The sequence below is a fragment of the Peromyscus maniculatus genome, chromosome 23 (assembly GCF_049852395.1).
Source record: "Peromyscus maniculatus bairdii isolate BWxNUB_F1_BW_parent chromosome 23, HU_Pman_BW_mat_3.1, whole genome shotgun sequence".
Lineage (NCBI taxonomy): Eukaryota > Metazoa > Chordata > Mammalia > Rodentia > Cricetidae > Peromyscus > Peromyscus maniculatus.
Genome location: NC_134874.1, coordinates 9,059,025 through 9,078,980, shown reverse-complemented (window position 1 = coordinate 9,078,980; position 19,956 = coordinate 9,059,025). Strand labels below are relative to the sequence as shown.

The 19,956-nt window shown below is 51.0% G+C and overlaps 1 protein-coding gene across 2 annotated transcripts in view; it reads right to left on the bottom strand.

The window, feature by feature from the left end:
* Ksr2 (kinase suppressor of ras 2) overlaps positions 1 to 19,956 on the bottom strand; it is a 382,435-nt gene that overhangs the window by 156,929 nt on the left and 205,550 nt on the right. For both annotated transcript variants that reach the window (XM_015997400.3, XM_076561093.1), the window contains exon 5: positions 13,241 to 13,425. In XM_015997400.3, coding sequence (XP_015852886.1) covers positions 13,241 to 13,425 — 185 coding nt within the window. The remainder of the gene's footprint in view (positions 1 to 13,240; positions 13,426 to 19,956) is intronic.

Sequence of the window (19,956 nt, the reverse complement as noted above, 5' to 3'; positions counted from 1 at the left end):
CCATGATGCTTTGCCTCCTTACAGCCCAGAAACAGCAGGGACAGCTAGCCACCAAATGAAACCATGATCCAAAAAAATCACCTTTTTCTCTCCCAAGTAATTCCTCTCCTGAACATTGTCATAGTTACAGTAAGGCTCACTGGCACACAGAGTATGAAAGATTATTGATGAAAAGCAAGTCATGGAAGGGTCAGATGTCTGCCAGAACTAAGACAGATTTATTTTCAGCTGTTGAGTGACCTTTGACTTTCGGCTCTAATTAGAGAGGGGCCAGCTATCTATCAAGAATGTTCCTCGGTAGTCTTGAATTCGTATTGAGCCCTGTAAGACGCAGCAGTCATAAAACCTCCTGAAGGGGAAGGCTCATCCCTCTGTCTTTGATTGTAGGACAGCTTCTGCCCAGTTGTTCCAAGAGTCCCAACGTCATTTGGGTGTATTTCACTAACCAACATCTGCCCTTGTTCCTCGGCTTCTGGAAACAGGGGCTAGATGGATAGAAAGACCCTTTCTCTCCGCTCCCGCTGTGACGGTGGCACATCAAACCTGTTCCCTCTCCCCAGGAAGGGCTGCTTCCTTGAAGCACCCGGTGCCCTTCCTTGGCACGAGTCCCAGGACGCTCTCCCATCTCTCTTCACACCTCTGCCTCCCCCTTGCCTTCTTGACTGTCAACTTCAAAGGGATTTCCAATCACTGGTCATGTGTCCTCAGTCTCTAGCCGGAGGCCATCAAAACAGGAAGAGCCACCCTAAAGGTGCACAGTGCGGTGGTACTAGGGGCTGAGGCCCCAGATGCACGACACACAGAACGTGCGCTGGGCACCAGCCTTCACCTCTCCCTGCTTCCTGACTGTGGATGCGACAAGAGCTGCCTGGGACGCCTTAATACAAGTGAAAATTAAAGAAGAGCCTGTGGTTCCCTCAAGGAACAACCCCCATCCCCACAACGTCCCACCCACTCCCCAAAGACTTTCCCACTAGGCTCCGCCTCCCCGAGGTTCCACTAACTCCCAACAGCGCCACCTTGAGGACGAAGCCTTTAAGACGTGTGCCCTGGAGGCCAAGGCTACAAAGCACAGTGTATAATGAGGGGAGACAGCTGGTTACAAAGTGATTAAAACTGTGAGCCATCTGAAAGGACAAGTGACTTAACCAACGCTTCAATATCATTTCAGACTTCCATAAACGGAACCCATGAATTCATCGTCTTCTCAATGGTGAGATTTTTTTAAAAAAAGCAAGGGATTTTTCAAGTAGCGGAGACTGCCAGCCAATGAAGACAACATGTAAGGCATGAAGGGCAGAAGAGAATTTGAAAAGATGAATGGCTTAACCCCAAGAAGTAGCAAATTAGGAATGTGAAAGGAATGGGTTTAAGGACTGAGACACGGAGTTAAGAGAGAATATAATCTGGGGCAAAAACAAATTTAAAAATTTTTTAAACTTTGGAACCCTTTTCTAGGTATACAGAAAAGGAACAGAAATACTCCAGAGTTCTCTAGCAACCCCCACCCAGCTCCCCCTAATAATGACTCTTGTATAACCAGGGGACAGGTGTCTATACAAACAGAACCCACAGGGAACCAAGGCTCAAAAGGCAGGAGCCAACCCTGCACTCCTGACCTGCTCACGTACACTCTTAAATCCCAAACCTGCTTCAAATAAAACTCTGGTCACCCAAATAGGGGGCTGGCCCGTGGAGTTTGCCCACCAGACTGTTGGGAGTATTTTATTTAAATACTTTTATATGGGCCAGTGAGATGGCTCAGTGGGTAAAGGCACATGCAGCCAAGCCTGAGGACCTGAGTTCTAGTCCCAGGACCCACATGGCAGATGGAGAGAGCCAGCTCTCAAAGGGCCCCTTACAACTGTCTGTAACTCCAGCTCCAGGTATCGACAACTCTGGCCTCAGGCAGCCTCCGAACACCACTGAAAACCCCAAATGGATGGTGGGCGCCTCCCTAGACTCTCTACAAGTCTGACCGGGACTCTTCCCCCCCAACAGCCTCCATGGAGGAATCATCTGCTCTGTCAACACTGTTGATTGAGGTCTACCTTTGGGGGTCTGCTGTGCAGGGAAGTACAAAGACCCTCATTCCAAATGGGGGGCCTCTGAGTCTCAGGGAGAGTGCCTAACCCACCCAGTGTCACATCAGGTCACACCACATGGGGTTGTAGAACCTGGAGCATGCATTTAACACTCACACACCATCTTAGGCCCTCCGGGTAGCCTGTTCAAATCAAGAAGTTACTGAGTTTATTACTAATTTGGAAAATGGGTTGGTAAGACGGAGCCAAAGGGATTCTAGTGAACCCCTTTTTTTATAGAGTCCGTGTAGCCCAGGCTAGCCTCAAACTCTCTCTATAATTAAGGATGACCTTGAGCTTCTGATCTCCTATACCCACTCCCCTAGTGCTGGGATTATGTGTATGCACGCCATAGCCATTCATGAGGTGCTAAGGATCGAGCCGAAGACCTTCTGCATGCTAGTAAGTGCTCTATCAACTGAGCTAAGTCCCTGGCCCCGCTGAGATCCTTTTAAATAGGAAAATGACTGAATCCAAAAAAGTCCGTTCCCTTGGTAGGGCAGGCACTAGAGACCTGTGTGCCCAGGACAAACTGGCTCCAGCCCCCTCTTCTGCCAGGAGCCCTCCCTACCTTCCCCGGCAAAGTGCCGCCCAGAGAGCCAAGGGGCATTTGGAGAAGCGGCATTTAACTCTTTATGGTCACTCGGGGGCCATCTGTGAGGCGACCACTGGAACTCAATGACTGATGATCAATTTCACAGCTGAGAAGAGCTGTACCACGTCCCCCAAAGGTGCCACACTGGCGCCCCAGCCGACTCCACAGGGCCTGGAACGCGGGCTCGTTAGCCTGGTGCTCGCGTCACCAGGGCCAAAGCAGCAGCTGTTTATGGCCTCCAGGGGCTGCCACAGGCCATGCCTCAACCTGGGGGCTGGAAGTAATGAAACTACATCTTCTGGGACATTTGGAGGCCAAACTGTTCTCTTCTTCTTGGTGTCAAGAGAAGGTCCCCCAGCAATGCCTGTGGGCACAGTGTCAGCTGCTCCTGTCTTCTGATGGTGGCCAGGACTCCCTGGGGACCCCTGACTGCCAGGACCTCTGTAGTCACATGACAGGTTTCCTGGGTTTTCTATGCCCAAATTCCCCTCTTTTTAAAAAAACAAAACAAAACTGTATGTAAGTCGGGTGGCACACACCTTTATTCCGAGCACCCGGGAGGCAGAAGCATGGGGATCTCTGTGAACTCCAGGCCAGCCTGGTCTACACAGGAAGTTCCAGGACAGCCAGGGCTGCATAATGAGATCCTGTTTCAACACGAAAGAAATTAAAAAAAAACTCTGTGTGTGTGTGTGTGTGTGTGTGTGTGTGTGTGTGACAGAGACAGACAGAGAGACAGACAGAGATAGATGACAGAGAGACAGACACAGAGAGAGATGTATGTGTGTGACTGAGTGTGTGTATATGTGAGTATGTGAGTGTGTGTATGTATGTGAGTGTGTGTATGTGAGCATATATGTGAGTGTGTATGTGTATGTATATGTGAGTGTGTGAGTGTGTGTATATGGGTGTATATGTGAGTGTGTATGTGAATATGTATGTATGTAAGTGTATATGTGGTGAATGTGTGTGTATATGTGAGTGTGTGTGTATATGGGTGTATATGGGGCTGAAGACTTTCATAGGTCTTTGTGGAGCACACAAGTCACAGCAGATGTGACTATAAGGTCCTGCTCCCTGTGAGGAATTCGGGGACTCAGGGATGGAGACTCTGGAGTCTGCCCTCATCCCTCCGCTGGATTCCGCATCCTTGCTCTCCACTCTCCACTTGGCTGGAGCAAAGCAAGAGCAGAAGCAGCAGCTGGTACATTGGTACCAGAGCCCGTGGTTTGAAAGCCTCCTTTAGACCCAGAGTGAATGCCTACATACTGTGACACCAGATGCTGACTCCTGTCCCTCCTCCGGAGTCATCTACATCACTCTGCCTGCTCCTTCCAGATGTCCTGAGTCCCTGAAACCCGTCAGCAAGTCTGCCCCTCCTCCTGCTCATGTGGTTGCCGTTCCATTCATCATGAGCTACTTCAGAGTAGCTCTCAGGTCTCTTCGTGAGTAACTTTCTCCGGAACCCACGCCTGGATCCCTGACAAGATCCCCTCTATAATCAGGTCTTTGATTTCTGCCCTCCTCCAGCTATCTAGAAGCTGAGTCAGATGCTGAGTCAGGATCGGGATGTTCAATGCCTCTGCATCCCAGGATCCTGGGGACCAGGCACCCAAAAGGCCTTTTAGACTGGATGGATAGATAGATGCAAGGACGACTCATGGCTCCTGGGTATGTCCATGACTCCAGATGACTGCCACAGCCGACTGCCACAGTTGACCACCATCACATCAAGCAAAGTGGAAGGTAGTTCAGACTGCAGGGTAAATCCCAAATCTTTCTGTCTTCTTGGTGACCCTAAGAACACCACTCAACTTCCCTAGGCCATGCTAACATCAGCTATAAAATGAACAAGTCAGATGCTGCCTCCGTTGAGGTATACAAAGTTGACTGTGTCTCCATGTGGGCTGGATCTTTCTAATTGATCAATGATAACACTGACCTTGTGATCCCAGAACCCAGCTAGGATTCAGGAATTGGGGGGCATTCTTTTTTCATCCCTGGGACCTGGGGAGGTCAGAAAGGGTATCCAATCCCCTAGAACAGAAGCTACAGGTAGCCGTGAGCCGCCTGACATGAGTTGTGACTTGGGTCACCTACGAAAGCAGCAAGAATTCTTGATCCCTGTGCTGACTCCCCAGCCCTCTAGGCTTTGAAAAAGCTCATCGAACAAAGACTCACACACAGGGCATGGTCGCCAACTCAAAAGCTACCTGTTGAGTATGCTCCCGTCCTTCGTAGACCTACTCAACGCGTTGACCCAGTTGGTATCTGTGGGGCTCTGACACAGGGTGAGAGACACCATCAGTCATAATCCTCACCTTCAGGCTGCTCTGTGTCCTACTTCCAAAGGGTTTGCTCGCCACCCAGGCTCTGGGCTCAGAGAACTCCATGGGCAGGCCTGAAACTGGGCAGGCAAATCAAACCCGGCTGACCGAGAACAGCACTTACAACCCCCTCACACTTAGATCTCACAGGTGGAGTCAGCACTTTGTCCTCAACTTTAGTGATGGCAGTGTTGGTTACCCTCCTCACTGATGCAACAAAACACCTGACAAAGGAAGAGTTAACCGCTGGGCTCACAGCTGGAGGTTACAGACTCTGGTGGTTTGGAAGAGAATGGCCCCTAGGGACTCATATATGTTTGAACACTTGGTAGCCAGCTGGTGGAACTTCTTAGGAAGGATTGGGAGGTGTGGCTTTGTGAGAGGAGGTGTGTCCCTGAGGGTGGGCTTTGAGGTTTCAAAAGACCATACCAGGCCCAGTATCTCTCTCACTTCCTCTTCCTCAGGGGGTGGATCTGTCTCAAGATGTGAGCGCTACACTACTGCTCTAGCGCTATGCCCGCCTGCCCGCCTGCTGCCATGTCCCCATCATGATGACTACAGAATCCAACCTTCTGAAACCACAAGCCCCAAATTAAACACTTTCTTTAATAAGTTGCCTTGGTCATGGCGTTTCATCACAGCAACAGAAAAATAATTAAGACGTAGTCCACCATGGGGGCACACGTGGAGAGATGGACTATCTGGCCCAACATCACAACATCCACAGTCAGGAAGCAGAGAGAGAGGAACGCCGAGCTCAGATTCAGTTTCCTTTTTTATGTGGCTGGGGTTGTACCTTGTAAAATGGGGCTGCCTACATTTAGCATGGGTCTTCCCACTTTGATGAGCCTAATTTAGACAATCCCTTCCAGACATGCCCAAAGAGGTGTGTTTCTTAGGTGCCTCCTAGAGCTTGCAAATTAACAGTATTCACCATAACAATAACCCCTAGATATGGTTCCCTAGGCACCAGGCACGGGACTCAGCATCATTTTACTTCATCCTAATAGCAAAAAGCAATGGGCTGACTGATGTGGACTGAGACCTCTGAAATCGTGAGTGGACATCAACCTTCTCCTTCTTTGAAATCCACTTCCGCAGGTGTATTGTCACAGCAATGGACCCCGGACTCACACAGATGTGAAAAGGTTCACTCTCTGGCCCGTCCCAGGAGAAAGCTTACAACTTCTGATGTAAAAAAGGAGCTTGGCAAAACCTAAAGATGGGTCATCTCAGAAAGGGGGGGGTCAGAGGTCACTTCTACACCTTTCAACTCAGTAGTTGGACAAAATGGGGCCAGCAGAGGAGGATCAGGATTGTTGGAAGAGAGGGAATGATTTTGATTAAAACCATGAACCCCAAATTACTATCTCATGAAATGCGGGGCCTAGGAGCGGCTCAGTTAGGAAAGCACTCGCCTTGCAAACTTGAGGACCTGAGTTCAAATCCCAAGAACCTATAGAAAAGAAGAAAGCTGGGCACAGCAGCACACACCTATAATTCCAGTGATGAGGAAGCAGGAGGCAGAGACAAGAGCATCCTGGGGGGCGTGCCCTCCAGCTAGCCTGGTCTATGTGTTAAAGACCCAGGTGAAGGAGAGAGAGAGCCTGCCTCAAAACCAAAGATGGGAGGTGCCTGGGGATCAACACACCAGGCTGTCTTCCCCCCTCCATACCCATATGCCGTATACATGTAGACCCATGCCTATGCAAATGCATACACATGCACGGTACCCTGAACAGCACAGAGAGAGAGAGAGAGAGAGAGAGAGAGAGAGAGAGAGAGAGAGAGAGAGAGAAGAGAAGAGAAGAGAAGAGAAGAGAAGAGAAGAGAAGAGAAGAGAAGAGAAGAGAAGAGAAGAGAAGAGAGAAACAGACAGATGCAGAGAGGGGCTCAAAGTATAGAAAGCCCACAAAACTCGGAGTGTGAAGGCACCTTAGGCTCCAGCCTTGACTCTACTGTGTCATGTACCACACAGCCATGGGCCTCCTCTCCTGGAGTCCGTTTATCACTCTCAGAACAGGGCAGTTCAAGCATGGAGAAGCATATGAATGCCTGGTGTACTCCACAGGGTCCTGGGTCTGCAAAACGTCTTCTGATAAACTGAGTCATGTCTGAGAATCCCTCACCTGGGGAGTTACTGGGACCAAGGCGATGACCTTCAGACCCTAGGCCCCAGTAAAGGGGGCAGGGACCGCCCACTCTGACAGCCTACACTTGAACCAGAATCAGGACGGACTTATCCAATAGACACAAATGACACCCTTGGCTCCTAGCACCAACCACTTACCAACCAATTTTGGTTGCTATGGTTCCTGGTGGGAGCAATCATAACAAAAGGTCTGAGGATGTCAGTTTCATGCTGCGCCCAAACTGTGTGTGCGGAGGCAAGGATTGCAAAGTTTTCGGGCAGACAAGGTAATAGGAAAGGAGTTAATAAGAACCAGGAAGTGGCCTTGTGGGTGACGTGTATACACACACACACACACACACACACACACACACACACACACACACACACACATACACAAACACAAACACACAGCAGCAGCAGCCCTGTGTACACAGCAAAATATTTCACTGGCTAGCAGAGGCACGACCTCCTATGAGTTTCTCTTGTTTCACTGCTAAACATTTTGAGTGATGGTAGACACAGATGTTGGTCAGCCTTCTTGGAGGGCAGATGGACATGAAGAACGCCATGCTCCAGCCTCAGCCTGTAGCCCTGGGCCAGTCCTTTCTACTGTCTGCCCATAGTTTCCCTCATCTGAGAAGTGGACTTGGTGATTTCTGAACTCTGACATGGATGACTCTTGAACGCAGGTTAAACAAACAAACAAACAAACAAACAAACAGAGCCCCAGGTCAAGCACAGCTTGCAGATCTGCATCTATGATGTGCCAGCCCACACTGGGTTGACATAACTTTATCATCAGTGGCTGCGATACTTGTTTATTTGTTTGAAAGGATGGGGATGGAGGGCTGAGCACAGGTACCCAGGCCATGGTCCACATGTGGTCAGGGGACAACCTTAGGGAGTCAACTCTCCTTCCACCTTTTGGGGGAAGAGTCTCTTGGTTCTGCCACAGTGTGCTCCAAGTCAGCTGGTCCATGAGCTTCCAGGCAATTCTCATGACTGAACTTCCTTCCCATCTTAAGAAAGGAATGCTGGGGTTGCAGATGGGCACCATCGCATCCGGCTTTCTGTGTGGGTTCCAGGAATGGAACTTGGGCCATCAGACTTATGTGGCAAATATTTTTTTTACCCACTGAGCCATCTTGCTGGGACTGGCTGGGATTCTGTTTTAATTTTTTCTATTACATTTTATTTATTATTTATTTATTTATTTATTTATTTGAGGGGAGAGGTGTCCAGGGGGTTGGATGCGCATGTACCATGCTTCCCTGCTGGAAATTAGATGGCAACCTGTGGTAGGCAGTTCTCTCACACGTTGTGGGTTCTAGGGACTGAGCCTGGGTCATCAGACTAGCATGGCGCCGATGGGGATTTCCACAGAGATCTACAATGCCATACGCAGGGCACAATACTGCTTCTTCAGGCTTCCTCCCACACTGCAGACAGCTGATGCACAGGGGACCATCGCCGAGATCCCACTGACGGACATTCTGAAGAGCCACTGTGCCCCTCTGCAGAGACACCAGGGTCATAAACAGCAAAGAAAGGTGAGAGATTTCTAGGTCATCTCAATAGTTCCATGCAATAGGTCACCCTGGATTGGACCCCACACCAGCAGGAAACATAATGATGGAGGCCACCATTGGGGCAACAGCTGAGGATGGAGTACAGCTGGGTGAAAACATTGGTCCATGGTCAAAGTACGTGAAGAGGCAAAAAAATATGTTGCCTAGACCCCAACAGTCTGAGAAATAAAGTGGGTGGGGGTGGGGGACCCAATACAAGAAAATGATAAAGATGGAGGGATCTGATTGGGCTCAGAAGTTCTCAACATCACCCCAGCAACTTTGTGTATTTGAAGCTCAACTTCTCCCTCCATATCCGCAGAGCATCCATCCCAAGGAATCAAAATCTGTGGGTACCAAAACTGCAAGATGCTCAGGTAGCATCATGCTTACCCAGAGTCCCTGTACACCTTCCTGTAGATGTTCCAGTAGCTCGGGCTACTTATAACACCACCAAGTACAGCATCTGGGTGTGTAAAGAGGTGTCATGCTGTACTGTTTAGGAAATAAATGACAGACAGGCAAGGAGTCTGTGACCGTTCAGGGTAGATGAGTTGATGGCTTTAAACACCTTTTAGCCTCAGTTGAATGTGCAGACTCAACCCACGGACACTGATACATACGGAGGGCAGTGTTTCAAAATGTAAAGATAAGATAGTTCTAGAGCCAAGGAATTCTGGCTTGCTGAACCTGCTGGGTGGGGACAGGGTTTGTGAAATCTCTGATTGGGGGACCACCTTCCCCGACTTCTCCTCATTTAATGGGTGTTGGGCTGGGGACAACAGAAAGAATTTGTATTTGTTTGTTTACTGTGGAGAGAGGCTGACAGTAGCCCACAGGCTGGTCTCAAACTCTGCCTCAGCCTGGGGGCGGCGACAGGTGTGTGCCACCCCACCCAGCAAACATGTACATCTCTAGCACCCTAGTATGTTTACGTGTGGCTGTTGCTGGTGGGAGGTCTCAACCACACTTTGAAACCAGAACCCCTGGCATCACTGAGGTTAAACTGACCACCAAGAGAAGGATACGGACTGAGGCAGAGACAGGACGGAGCAAGTGGCGACTGCCGGAACCAGGGCTTCACGTGAGGGACACCTGTATATCATTTTATCTCCAAGTGGATAGCTTTTCATGCCTACTAAGCAGACATTCCAGGGCCTTGTGGAATGTAGCAGATAGCGTGCACAACAGAAACCTTCCTGAGCCTGGAATCCTAACTGAGGGTTAGACTTCAAGCAACTCCTGGGTCTGATGGGTTGGCGCCGCCGGGGCAGGACCCAGGCACCAACGCCAGCACCTGGTGAGCACGGTCCTTTGGGTCAGCCCTATGGGATATACACTTCCCACTGGAGTTGCCTCCCCCAAGCCAGTTCCCCCCCACCATCCTCTGGTCGGTCCTGATCGTGAGATGGGCGCACAAGCTGCCAACCTCTGTGGAGACATGCACCTCTCCTCCCCCTCCTCCAGGGGTAATGAGCCTTGGCTTCAAGCCTCATTAAACCCCATTATATAATCAGCCCCATCCTGGGTATCTTTATAACCCCAGCAGTTGCCTTGGTGGGAACATGGCCGTTCAGCTCCATCACCCATTACTGCCGCCTGCTGCCACGGCCCCCACCACACCAGGATCTGACTCAGCCTCCAGGTACGCACAAGGTCAGGTTCTTGGCTGGTGGTCAACTCTTCCCCTTGTTTCCAGGACAAGGGACAGGAATTGCTTATAGAAGTGATGGCCACAGGGGTTGGAAGGACAGCCCCAGACAGGGTATAGCCTCTTCCAAGGTATCAGCTGAAGGAGAGTATTCCCTTAGCCTTGGGATATGACTTCCAGCCCCTACCATGATGACTGTGATAGGGAGGTCACAGAGTGAAAGCCACTTGTTTCCTCGAATGGCTGCTGCCCTGAGGGCTGGAGGGCCACACAGGCAGCTAACACAGAATACTAGGTCATTCCTCAGCTTCAACCGGAAGACATTCAGGAGGAATGAGTCGCAGAAGCTGCCAGGAGCTAGCTTTTCAGCCACTCTCTGCAGCTGCCTGCCCCCGCTCAGGGATGGCCACCCCCTGGATGCAATGAAGCAGTGAACGTGAACAGCGGAGCCCAGGGGTGGAGAGGGGCATCACACGTGCCAATGCAGCATGCTAACAGGGAGGAGCCTTCCACAAGACCACCACACAGCTCTCCAAACCAGAAAGAAAGCGGAAGGCGACCAAGAAGCACGAGGATCAATGAAGGTGGCCCTTGCAGAATGGATGATTCGCTCCTTCGTGAATGATTCGCTCCTTCGCTGCTTTCCTGACCTTGTGATCTATGACCGGGTCCTTAACCTCAACCTCTGTTTCTTCATCTCTAAAGAGGGGATGATAAAAGTTTCAACCTTATAGAGGGTGGTGACAAAGACATCAGAGGAGGGAGAAGACTTTGGACAAGGCCTGTGACCCTGTCACCTCACAGCAAGCACCGATGGCTATTGGTACCGACAGCTGTTGGTATTCTCATCTCCATCACTGTTTCAGATCGCTCCACCACGTAACGCACGCCAATAGTTCTCCAAACTCCCCTTTACTGAGTCACGGAGCTCTAAGCACCGCCCCCATCCTCTCCTCCCTACATCCCTGTGGGGTGGAACACACTCGTTCTGATAGATTCTTTAATTAAATATAGCCTCATCTACGGCAGCTGGGATCGGAGACCATTCGCCAAAGAGCCACAAGTTCATGGCTTGCCAGGCTAAAGATGGGGGTGTGGAGGGCACCCAGGAGACAATGCCTGAGTACCACAGGAAGGACATGGGCTGTCCCTGACATGTGATGGTTCACAGGTCTAGTCAAAGGATGGCAGGAAAGCTTGTTCACACAGGCAGGGCATGCTACGCAGCAGGCCATTTAAGTGAACTCACACTTTCATAAAACAAGCTTTGGGCTCAGTGATTTTGCCCAGCTTCCGGCGAATGGATGTGTTCTAGTACATTCACACATACTGGGCATACCATCTTTGGGGATGCCTGGGTGAGATTCTCTAGGATGGGCCTGGGTGCAGCTCCAGCCACTAGGCTATGGTACTACTCAGTCAGTACATTTGCTGTATCTGGTGCTCTTCAATTCATGGTATGCTCACCCATGGTGGACTTATCGGGTCCACGCCCACAGTAAGCTGAGACCTGGAAGAAGGACATCTTACATCCTGGCTGACCCGTGAACACAATCGGTTGGCGAACCTTGGAGTGACTTGATTACTCCGCCAGCTGGGACTCTCACTCCCTCCTCTGTCCTGCCAGGTACCCTGACATCCATTTAGAGAAGGCAACGTCACTCTGCATGGATCTTGGAGGCATCTGGCACACAGACTCGGGCCCTAGCTACTAAGGAGGCTGAGGCAGGAAGAAGTAAGTTCAAAGGTATCAGAGGCTGCAGAGTAGGTTGAAGACAGTGCCCAGCAATTTAGAGAGACACTGTCCTGGTAGTAGAACTTGCTTGGCTAACCTGGGTGAGGGCCTGGGCTCCATCCTTGGGGCGGGGGATGGGGGGGAAGAGGATAAGGAAGGGAGAGAGGAAAGGAAGAACCAGATTCAAATCCTGACCCAACTACTAGGTAGCTGTGTGACTTTGAGGGAGATCTCTGGTGTCCCCGAACCTCAGTTTCCCCATTTGTACTATGGAAATAATCTATGCCTGCCATGGACAGTTGCAAGACCAGAACGAGGTACCGAAGGCAGCAATTAGCCTGGTGGCCACCAGATCAACGGAACAGCACAAGTAGCCTGTAGCAGCCCTAGGGCACAGGACCAGAGCTTCTGGAAGCTAGCTTCCCCCGTCCCCTAACATCCCACCAGTCAACACGCTCTCTTGCTGGGGGAGCAGTTAGCCTCGCTTCAGTGGGGTCCCCTCTGCCCACATCTGCACCTTCTAGCAGATAGCGCCTCTGGGTAAGATCAGAACTTTCTGGAAACCCATCCCTCTGCCACCAGGGACTTCCATCTGTCCTCAAGTCATAAGTACCATGACTCTGGCAGCAATTTGTGAATGTGGACTATATATCCTCAGCCACACTTAACCTGGCTTGAACCCCAATACGTCATCGAGATGCAAAAGTTATACACGTTGACCCCAGTCAATAAAATGTGCATGATGTCATTCACAGACCCTGCATGGACGGAGAAACCCTAAAACAAGCAGTTGAAAGGCGGTGGGGAGCAGAGAGATAAAAGATGGGTGCTCCCTCTCATGCCCCCCGACTTTACTTTCAGCCTTCCTTCCCACCTGCGAGCCAAAGAGCCGATACTGAGGGTGCATGACAGACAGTCACCTCCAAGGGCCAATCATGCCCCCCTTCAAAACCATCTAAGGACCCGGGAGCTAGCCGCACATGTGGGAGGGGGTGGCAGGGGATGACCTGTGAGATTCAGAAGCCAGGGAGGAGAGCACATGGAACCTGAACCTGGCAGGTAAGGTGGCGGGCTGCGCAGTGAGGATCTGGTGAGCCCAGCCAGTGCAGCCCGGGGGGGGGGGGGGGGGGAGTAGCAGGGACTTACTTGCAGAGAAACTGGCCTCCGTGTGGACGGGTGGGGTGGAGGGCAGAAAGGGGGCGTGGCCCACGAAGAAGGACCTCAGGGAGCGCTCGGACAGGAGCGGGGAACGCTGCTGGGCAGGGATGTTCTCGCAGCTGCCCACACCGCTGTGGATCTTGAGGTTCAGGGGTTTGCTCTTCTTCTTGGCTCTGAAAGGGAAGCAGAACACGGAGACAGGGAGATGAGTTTGTCTGTACCGTCTACATCATCAATATAAACGCTGCCCACCTGGCAACAGCTGGGCACCCGGGAAACACGAACACAACCTATACTCGCAGAGACCACGCCTGCTGGAATGCAGCTGGGCGTCTCTTAATCTTCTAGAACGTTCCTGCCAGTGAGGAATCTACCCAACACATGATCACCTGACATTGACTTGAGACTAACACAAACTGTTTAGTTTCTTTCAAATAATATTTTATAGACACCATCGGGCAGGCTGGTTTTTTGTCAACTTGACAGCAGCTACACTCACTTGGAAAGAGAGAGCCTCAACTGAGGAAATACCCCCGCAAGATTAGCCTGTGGGCAAGGCTGTGGTGCATTGGCTTGACTGACAGTCGATGGGGGCGGGCCCAGCCTCCATGAGGGTGGCTCCAGCCCTGGGCAGATAGTTGTGGATTCTATAAGAAAGCAGGCTGAGCAAGTCACAGGGAGCAAGCCAGTAAGCAGCACCCCTCCATGACCTCTGCATCCACTCCTGCCTCCAGGATCCTGCCCTGACTTTCCCTCTGAGATACAGAAGTGTAAGCTGAAAGAAACCCTTTCCTTCCCAAGTTGCTTTTGGTCCTGGGGTTTCATTATAGCAATAGTAACCCTACAACAACTATAAAATGTATACTCTTTTAATTAAAAAATAAATAAATAGCTTTGTTTGGCTAGTGTGGTGATGCGCTCCTGTAATCTAAGCACTCAGGAGGCTGAGGCAGGAGGATGCTGGCTTTGAGGCCAGCTTGAACTACAGAGCAAAGCTCTGACCTGAATAAGCAAGCGAAAGGAAAAAAAAAAAAAAAAAAAAACCAGGTCTCAGGATGATTTTTTTATTCTTTTTATTTTTTTTTTCTGGACCTACTCCTTGTAAGCAGATCCCTGGGAGGTAAAGCTAGTCAATTTCCAGTGAGAGTCTTCACACTGGGACGGAGATGAGGAGGAAGCGCTAAAGAGCGGGGCTCCAGCCAGGTGCTGATTGAGCTCGGATGGGAGTTGGGCCAGGGTGTCTCTCGAGGCATAAACACAAAACCGAGTGTCTAAAACCTTGCGCTTGACCAAACAGGAGGCTTGAGAGTATTAACAGCGTCGGTGGAGGAGGTGGCAGCCGTCACTGCTACTCTGAATTAAGCGCAGGCTGCATCCCAGGGACAGAATCAAGGACGTCAGGGCATCGTCTCGTTAAAGCATTAAAGTCATCCTAGGAAGGACATCCTCTTTCCCCTGAGGACGACACTGGAGCGAAGGAGACGGAAGAACCTAGCAGATCAGCCCAGAGGCCTCATCTCAACTGTGTCCGCGTCTCGCCAGATCTCTGGGTGTCACCACCCCGAGGCCAGCCACCCCCAGGGACTGCCCTTTGTGTTGTCTTGCTGCTTTTCCTGTTCGACGAACTCCTACACAAACTCCATGGTCCAGTTCGAAAGTGATCATAACTGCAACATCTTCTCGCTCTCTGGGACAACCTCACTCTCTCCATCCTGGTATCCCCCGTTATTCTCTAAGGAACCTCCAGCTCCCGACCATGGCTCCTGATAGCCATCCTCCATATCTACTCTAGTCCAGTCGCCTCCTCATCTTTGACCCTCCTGTCTCTGCGGCCCAGAGTTCCCTCCTCTGCGCCGCCGCTTTGATCTCTGTCTCGATAGATAACTCAGTTCTGGCGTGTCTCCTTCTGCAACCTTTCGGGTAACCCCAGTTCCTCCCAGCAGGAACAGGTGTTCTTCCTCCAGGAAGCCCTCTCAGATAGCCCTCTTCCCCCAGCTGGCCTGAGCTTGCAGTTTCTTGTTTGTTGGTTTGTTTCATATCTGTATGGTCATGTTTTCCCATTCCCCACCCCCACCCCCGGCATTTGTAATCTTCCTGGCAGAACACGAATCTTGAAGGCAGTGACTTTAGATTTCTCTTTGTTCCATCCTTGGCTTGGCACCAGGCACACAGTAGGTGGGTGTTGTGTAAGTGAGCTGCCTGGCACACAGTAGGTGCTGCTTAAGTGGGTGTTCTGAATGGAGGCTATGGCCCAGGGGGCAGGGAGGAGGGATATCACACTATATTCTAATTCTCTGCCTTCCGATCCTAACTGCTGGCTCCCCGGGGACAAGAACCAGGCAGATGGTGCGGCTGCATCTCTCAGCCTCCGGCTTGGCACTGGTGGCTCAAAACACACCTCACAGGCTGGTTAAGAACTGCCCCCCTTCTCCAAGGAGCTGGTCTAAGAGAGCTAGGTATAAGACTACATCTCTCAACGCCTTCCCACCCACCTCCCTCCCCAAACTCCCATCTGCCCAGGATGGAGCCCAGCGCCCTCTGGTGGCTGCTGCAGAACCTGCTTGCAAACTGCCAGTCCTGGAGGTCTCTAGGCCTCCTTTGGGTACCACCTTCAAAAAGGGGGGGGAGCATGCTCTGCAGGAGGTTACACATGTCTGCCTGTTCAGCCACCCTTCTCAGTACCCCTGTGGCAGCAGCCAGTCCTACTTATTGTCCCTCAGGGGCCCGATGCAAGGCTCAGATAGGTACTCCCCCTTACAGCAGCTCACATCTGGTAACTTGTCTCTGCCCAGGGCTGAAAAAAATGAGGAAGCGAGAGCCAGTGAGTCTCTTTTGCTCCAAACGGGCCAGCAGTAGGGATTTAAAGAGGTGTATAAACCAAGGCCAGTACTCAGCTGTTAGGAACAGAGAGACTCTTTGTGTTTCAATTTTCCACCTGGACAATGGAAAGAACACTGGTTCCCTTCCCAGAAGGCCATGCAAGACCATGAGGATCTATGAGGTAGCATGCTTGGCTCAGACAAGCCTGTGTGCTGTTTCCTGTCATGAGCATGGCTATACTCTGGTTACATCTGACGGCCATACAGCCATGCAGAAAGTCAAGAAAGAAACTGAGAAGTGAAGCCAAGCTAGGCTTTACCTGAAATACCCAGAACACCCACCGCCAGCCTTGGCAAGGGAAGGGGACATGGGCAAACCCCTAAGCATAAAGCTATGATCATCCCCCACAGACACCTAGCGGATCCTGAGGCGCTGACAATGAGGTCGTGTAAATCAGAGCAAGACTGGAGGGACCCACATCCAAACCAGCAGCTCAGAGATGTCAGAAGAGATGTGGTTACCAATCCAAAGTCACGAGAGCAGAGAGGGCTGTGCAAATAACTGTCAGACAGATGGAAGAAAGGGGCGGGGCAGGGGGAGGAAAAGGAAGGAAGGGAGATGTAACGAAGGAAGAAGGAAAAGGATGGAAGGAGAAAGATGGGGAATAAAAGATGATGGAAGATGAGAAAAGAAGAAAGATGGGAGAAAAAGAGATGAGATGAAAGAATAACAGAAAAAGGGAAAGGGAATGAGGGGAATGGGTGGGCAGATGAGTAAGTGGATGGATGGATGGATGGATGGATGGATGGATGGATGGATGGATGGATGGATGAATGGATGGATGGATGGATGGGTGGATGGATGGATGGATGGGTGGGTGGGTGGATGGATGGGTGGGTGTGTGGGTGGGTGGATGGATAGATGGATGGATGGATGGATGGATGGATGGATGGGTGGGTGGATGGATGATGGATGGGTAGATGAATGGGTGGATGGATGGATGAATGGATGGAGGGATGGAGGGATGGATGGGTAAATGGATGGATGAGGGATGGATGGGTAGATGGATGGATGGATGGATGGATGGATGAAGAGAAGGATGGATGGATGAATAGATGGATGGATGGGTAGATGGATGGATGGATAAATGATGAGTTTGCATTTCTACATGAAAGTTATTGCTTAGAAAATATGGTTTTTAGACAATAATTTTAAAAGATAAAAATGAGTTATGAGTGAGAAAGGGGCTTGAAAAAGACACCCCCCCCCCTCCAGCAAGTCATATGAAGACCCAACAAGCATGCACGGAGAAACAGGAGACACAAATCAAACCAACAACAAGCTACACCCCATCTTCCTGGATGGCCATGCTCAAACACAAGGTGCTCAAATACCATGTGCTGATGAGGACATGGAGAAGAGGAAGCCACCGGCTGGTGCATGGCCGCTACGGAAAGCACTTCGGTCACGCTTCGACTGCGTAAAACCAGAGTTTTAGACAACCCAACAGTCCTATTACCTAGATATGTACCCAAAAGAATGGGAAATAAATCTTCAACGGAAAGTGTCCACAGATATTGACACTTGACACATGAACACTGACAACCACCAAAGGGCAGGGGAAAAAAACCAAATGCGCATCACTGGGCGAAAGAAGACAGATGTGATCTGCCCAGATAATCAAATTCAATGCAATCTTACGTTGTTCCGACTCATAGCCTAAACACGAGTGAACCTCACAGCTGTCATGCCTCGGGAAGAAAGCTAGTCGCAAAAGACCACGCATTCCAGTTTATATAAAACAACCAGGATGGGGTAAGTCCACAGAGATGGACAGCAGGCTGGCGGATGCCAGGACTGGAAGACGGGAGGGGCGTGGGGCCCACCCAAGTACACGTGGAAGCGCTGTTTTGCTGTTTGTTTTAGGGTCACGAAGGGCCCTGGAAGTAGGCAGAGGTGGTAACCGCTGAGCCTCGAGTGTACTAAATGATACTGAAGGCTTAAAATGACCAATGGTGGCATCACAGTCATTTATCAAATTAGAGAAACCATTCTAAGCTGCCTGTACTGTGTACGTATCCCTTGAGGAGCTGTGTGACCTTTATCACACAGCTTAACCTCTCGGAGTCCCAAGGTCTTTGCCGTTACAAGTAACTTCTACCAGGGTTGTTTTAAGGAGCCAGTGAGCTGGATGGGAATACTCCAGTTGGCTGTTGGTGAATCCGGAGGGGGCTACTGGGGTCCTTCCTTTTTTCCTTTGTCAAGAAGTGCTTTTGCCTCTAGATAGGGGGCCAAGTCCCTCCTGTGGGGAGGCAGGTCAGCACTCGAGTGAAGATAGACACGTGTCCGTGAAGAAGACCAGAGACTTCCTTCCGCCCTGGACCCCTGACCCATGACACACAAAGGTCTGAGAACCAGTCACAGAACTGTTCCTGCATGAAGAGGGTAGGAACTGTCCTCAGATGAGACACTCAAGGTGCATCCCTGTCCCTCAAAGTCTCCCCTCTCCCAGGCTTGGAATGAATTATCCCCACCCCACCCCCCAAATCCATATGTTGAAGTCTTTACTCCCCCAGATCTTGAAAAGACCCAGGGAGGAGGAAGAAATGAAAGAAAAAAGCCAAGCAGTTAAGACTAGATGAGGTCATAAGGATGAAGGATGGAACCCTAAACCTGTAGGGCTGGTGTCCTTCTAAGAGGAACATGTGTGCACAGACCCATGGGGTCACAGTGAGCAGGGGGTCACCTGCAAACCAAGGAGAGAGGTCGTGTGAGAAACTGACCTGCTGAGCCCTTAATCTTGACATCCCACCCTCCAGAATGAGGAAGAGCCCCTGTCATTCAGTTGCCAAGTTTATGGTCCCACGCTCATCTCAAGGTGGTCCTTCGGACCTGCCGTCTTCATGGGCTGGTCACTGGGTGCCCCACAGTGCACTGGCCCTGCTTTGAGTCCCTCCTCGAATGCCTCTTCTAATTGGACACTGCATTTGCTCTTGAGTTCTTTACTGAGAAAATGGAATCATGGCTCTACGTGTGTGTGTGTGTGTGTGTGTGTGTGTGTGTGTGTGTGTGTGTGTGTGTGTGTGTGTGTGTGTGTGTGTCCCCTGCAGGACACATGTGCAGGACAAAGAACAGCTTGCAGGAATCGGTTCTTTCCCCTGTAGGTCCCAGAGGTCAAGATCAGATGGCCAGACTTGGTAGCGAGCATCTTTGCCTGTGGAGCTATCTCACTGGCCTCCAGATCTGCCTCGTCCACTGATGTTCAAGGTCTAGAAGCATGCCTGGCCGGTGGAGCCCTCTGAATCCCAATTCTCTCCCTCTTCTGCCCACCCCCAGCCTTCCTCTCCCACTTCTCTCTCCCCCCACCCCCTCCCCTTTTCCCTCCTCTCCTTTCCCTTCTCAGATTTTTATATTCCTGCACTAGCAAAATTAACGGGGCCTCACCAAAGACTGAAAGCATCTTCACTGTGCCTCAGAGTGGAGTGGTCCATCACATTACCGCCCTTCCCCCAGCTGGAGAGAGTCAGGATGGAGGGGGCACCAACATCTCTTACGGAGTGGAAGGACCGAGACGTGTGCGGTATGGTTCTCTGTGTCACTGTGTCTTTAAAAGATGGGTCTTCGTTCCAAGGTGTCCTGCAAACATGTCTGGGCAAGTAAGATCCCACAGCATGGCTGCACCTGGAGAGTGGACAGATGCTGCATTCCGGGGAACCCTGGACGTCAGGGAGGAGTGAGTCTTGGGGAGGTCTGGGGTCAGGAGGGAGGCAAGGGAGTCGTCAGGAGGGCATGGAAAGGAAGCAAGGCCAGGGCAGGGAACTCAGAACACGGGCTGGGGGCAGCGGGCCAGACCTCTGCAGATCCTGTCTGCCACTCTCAGAAGA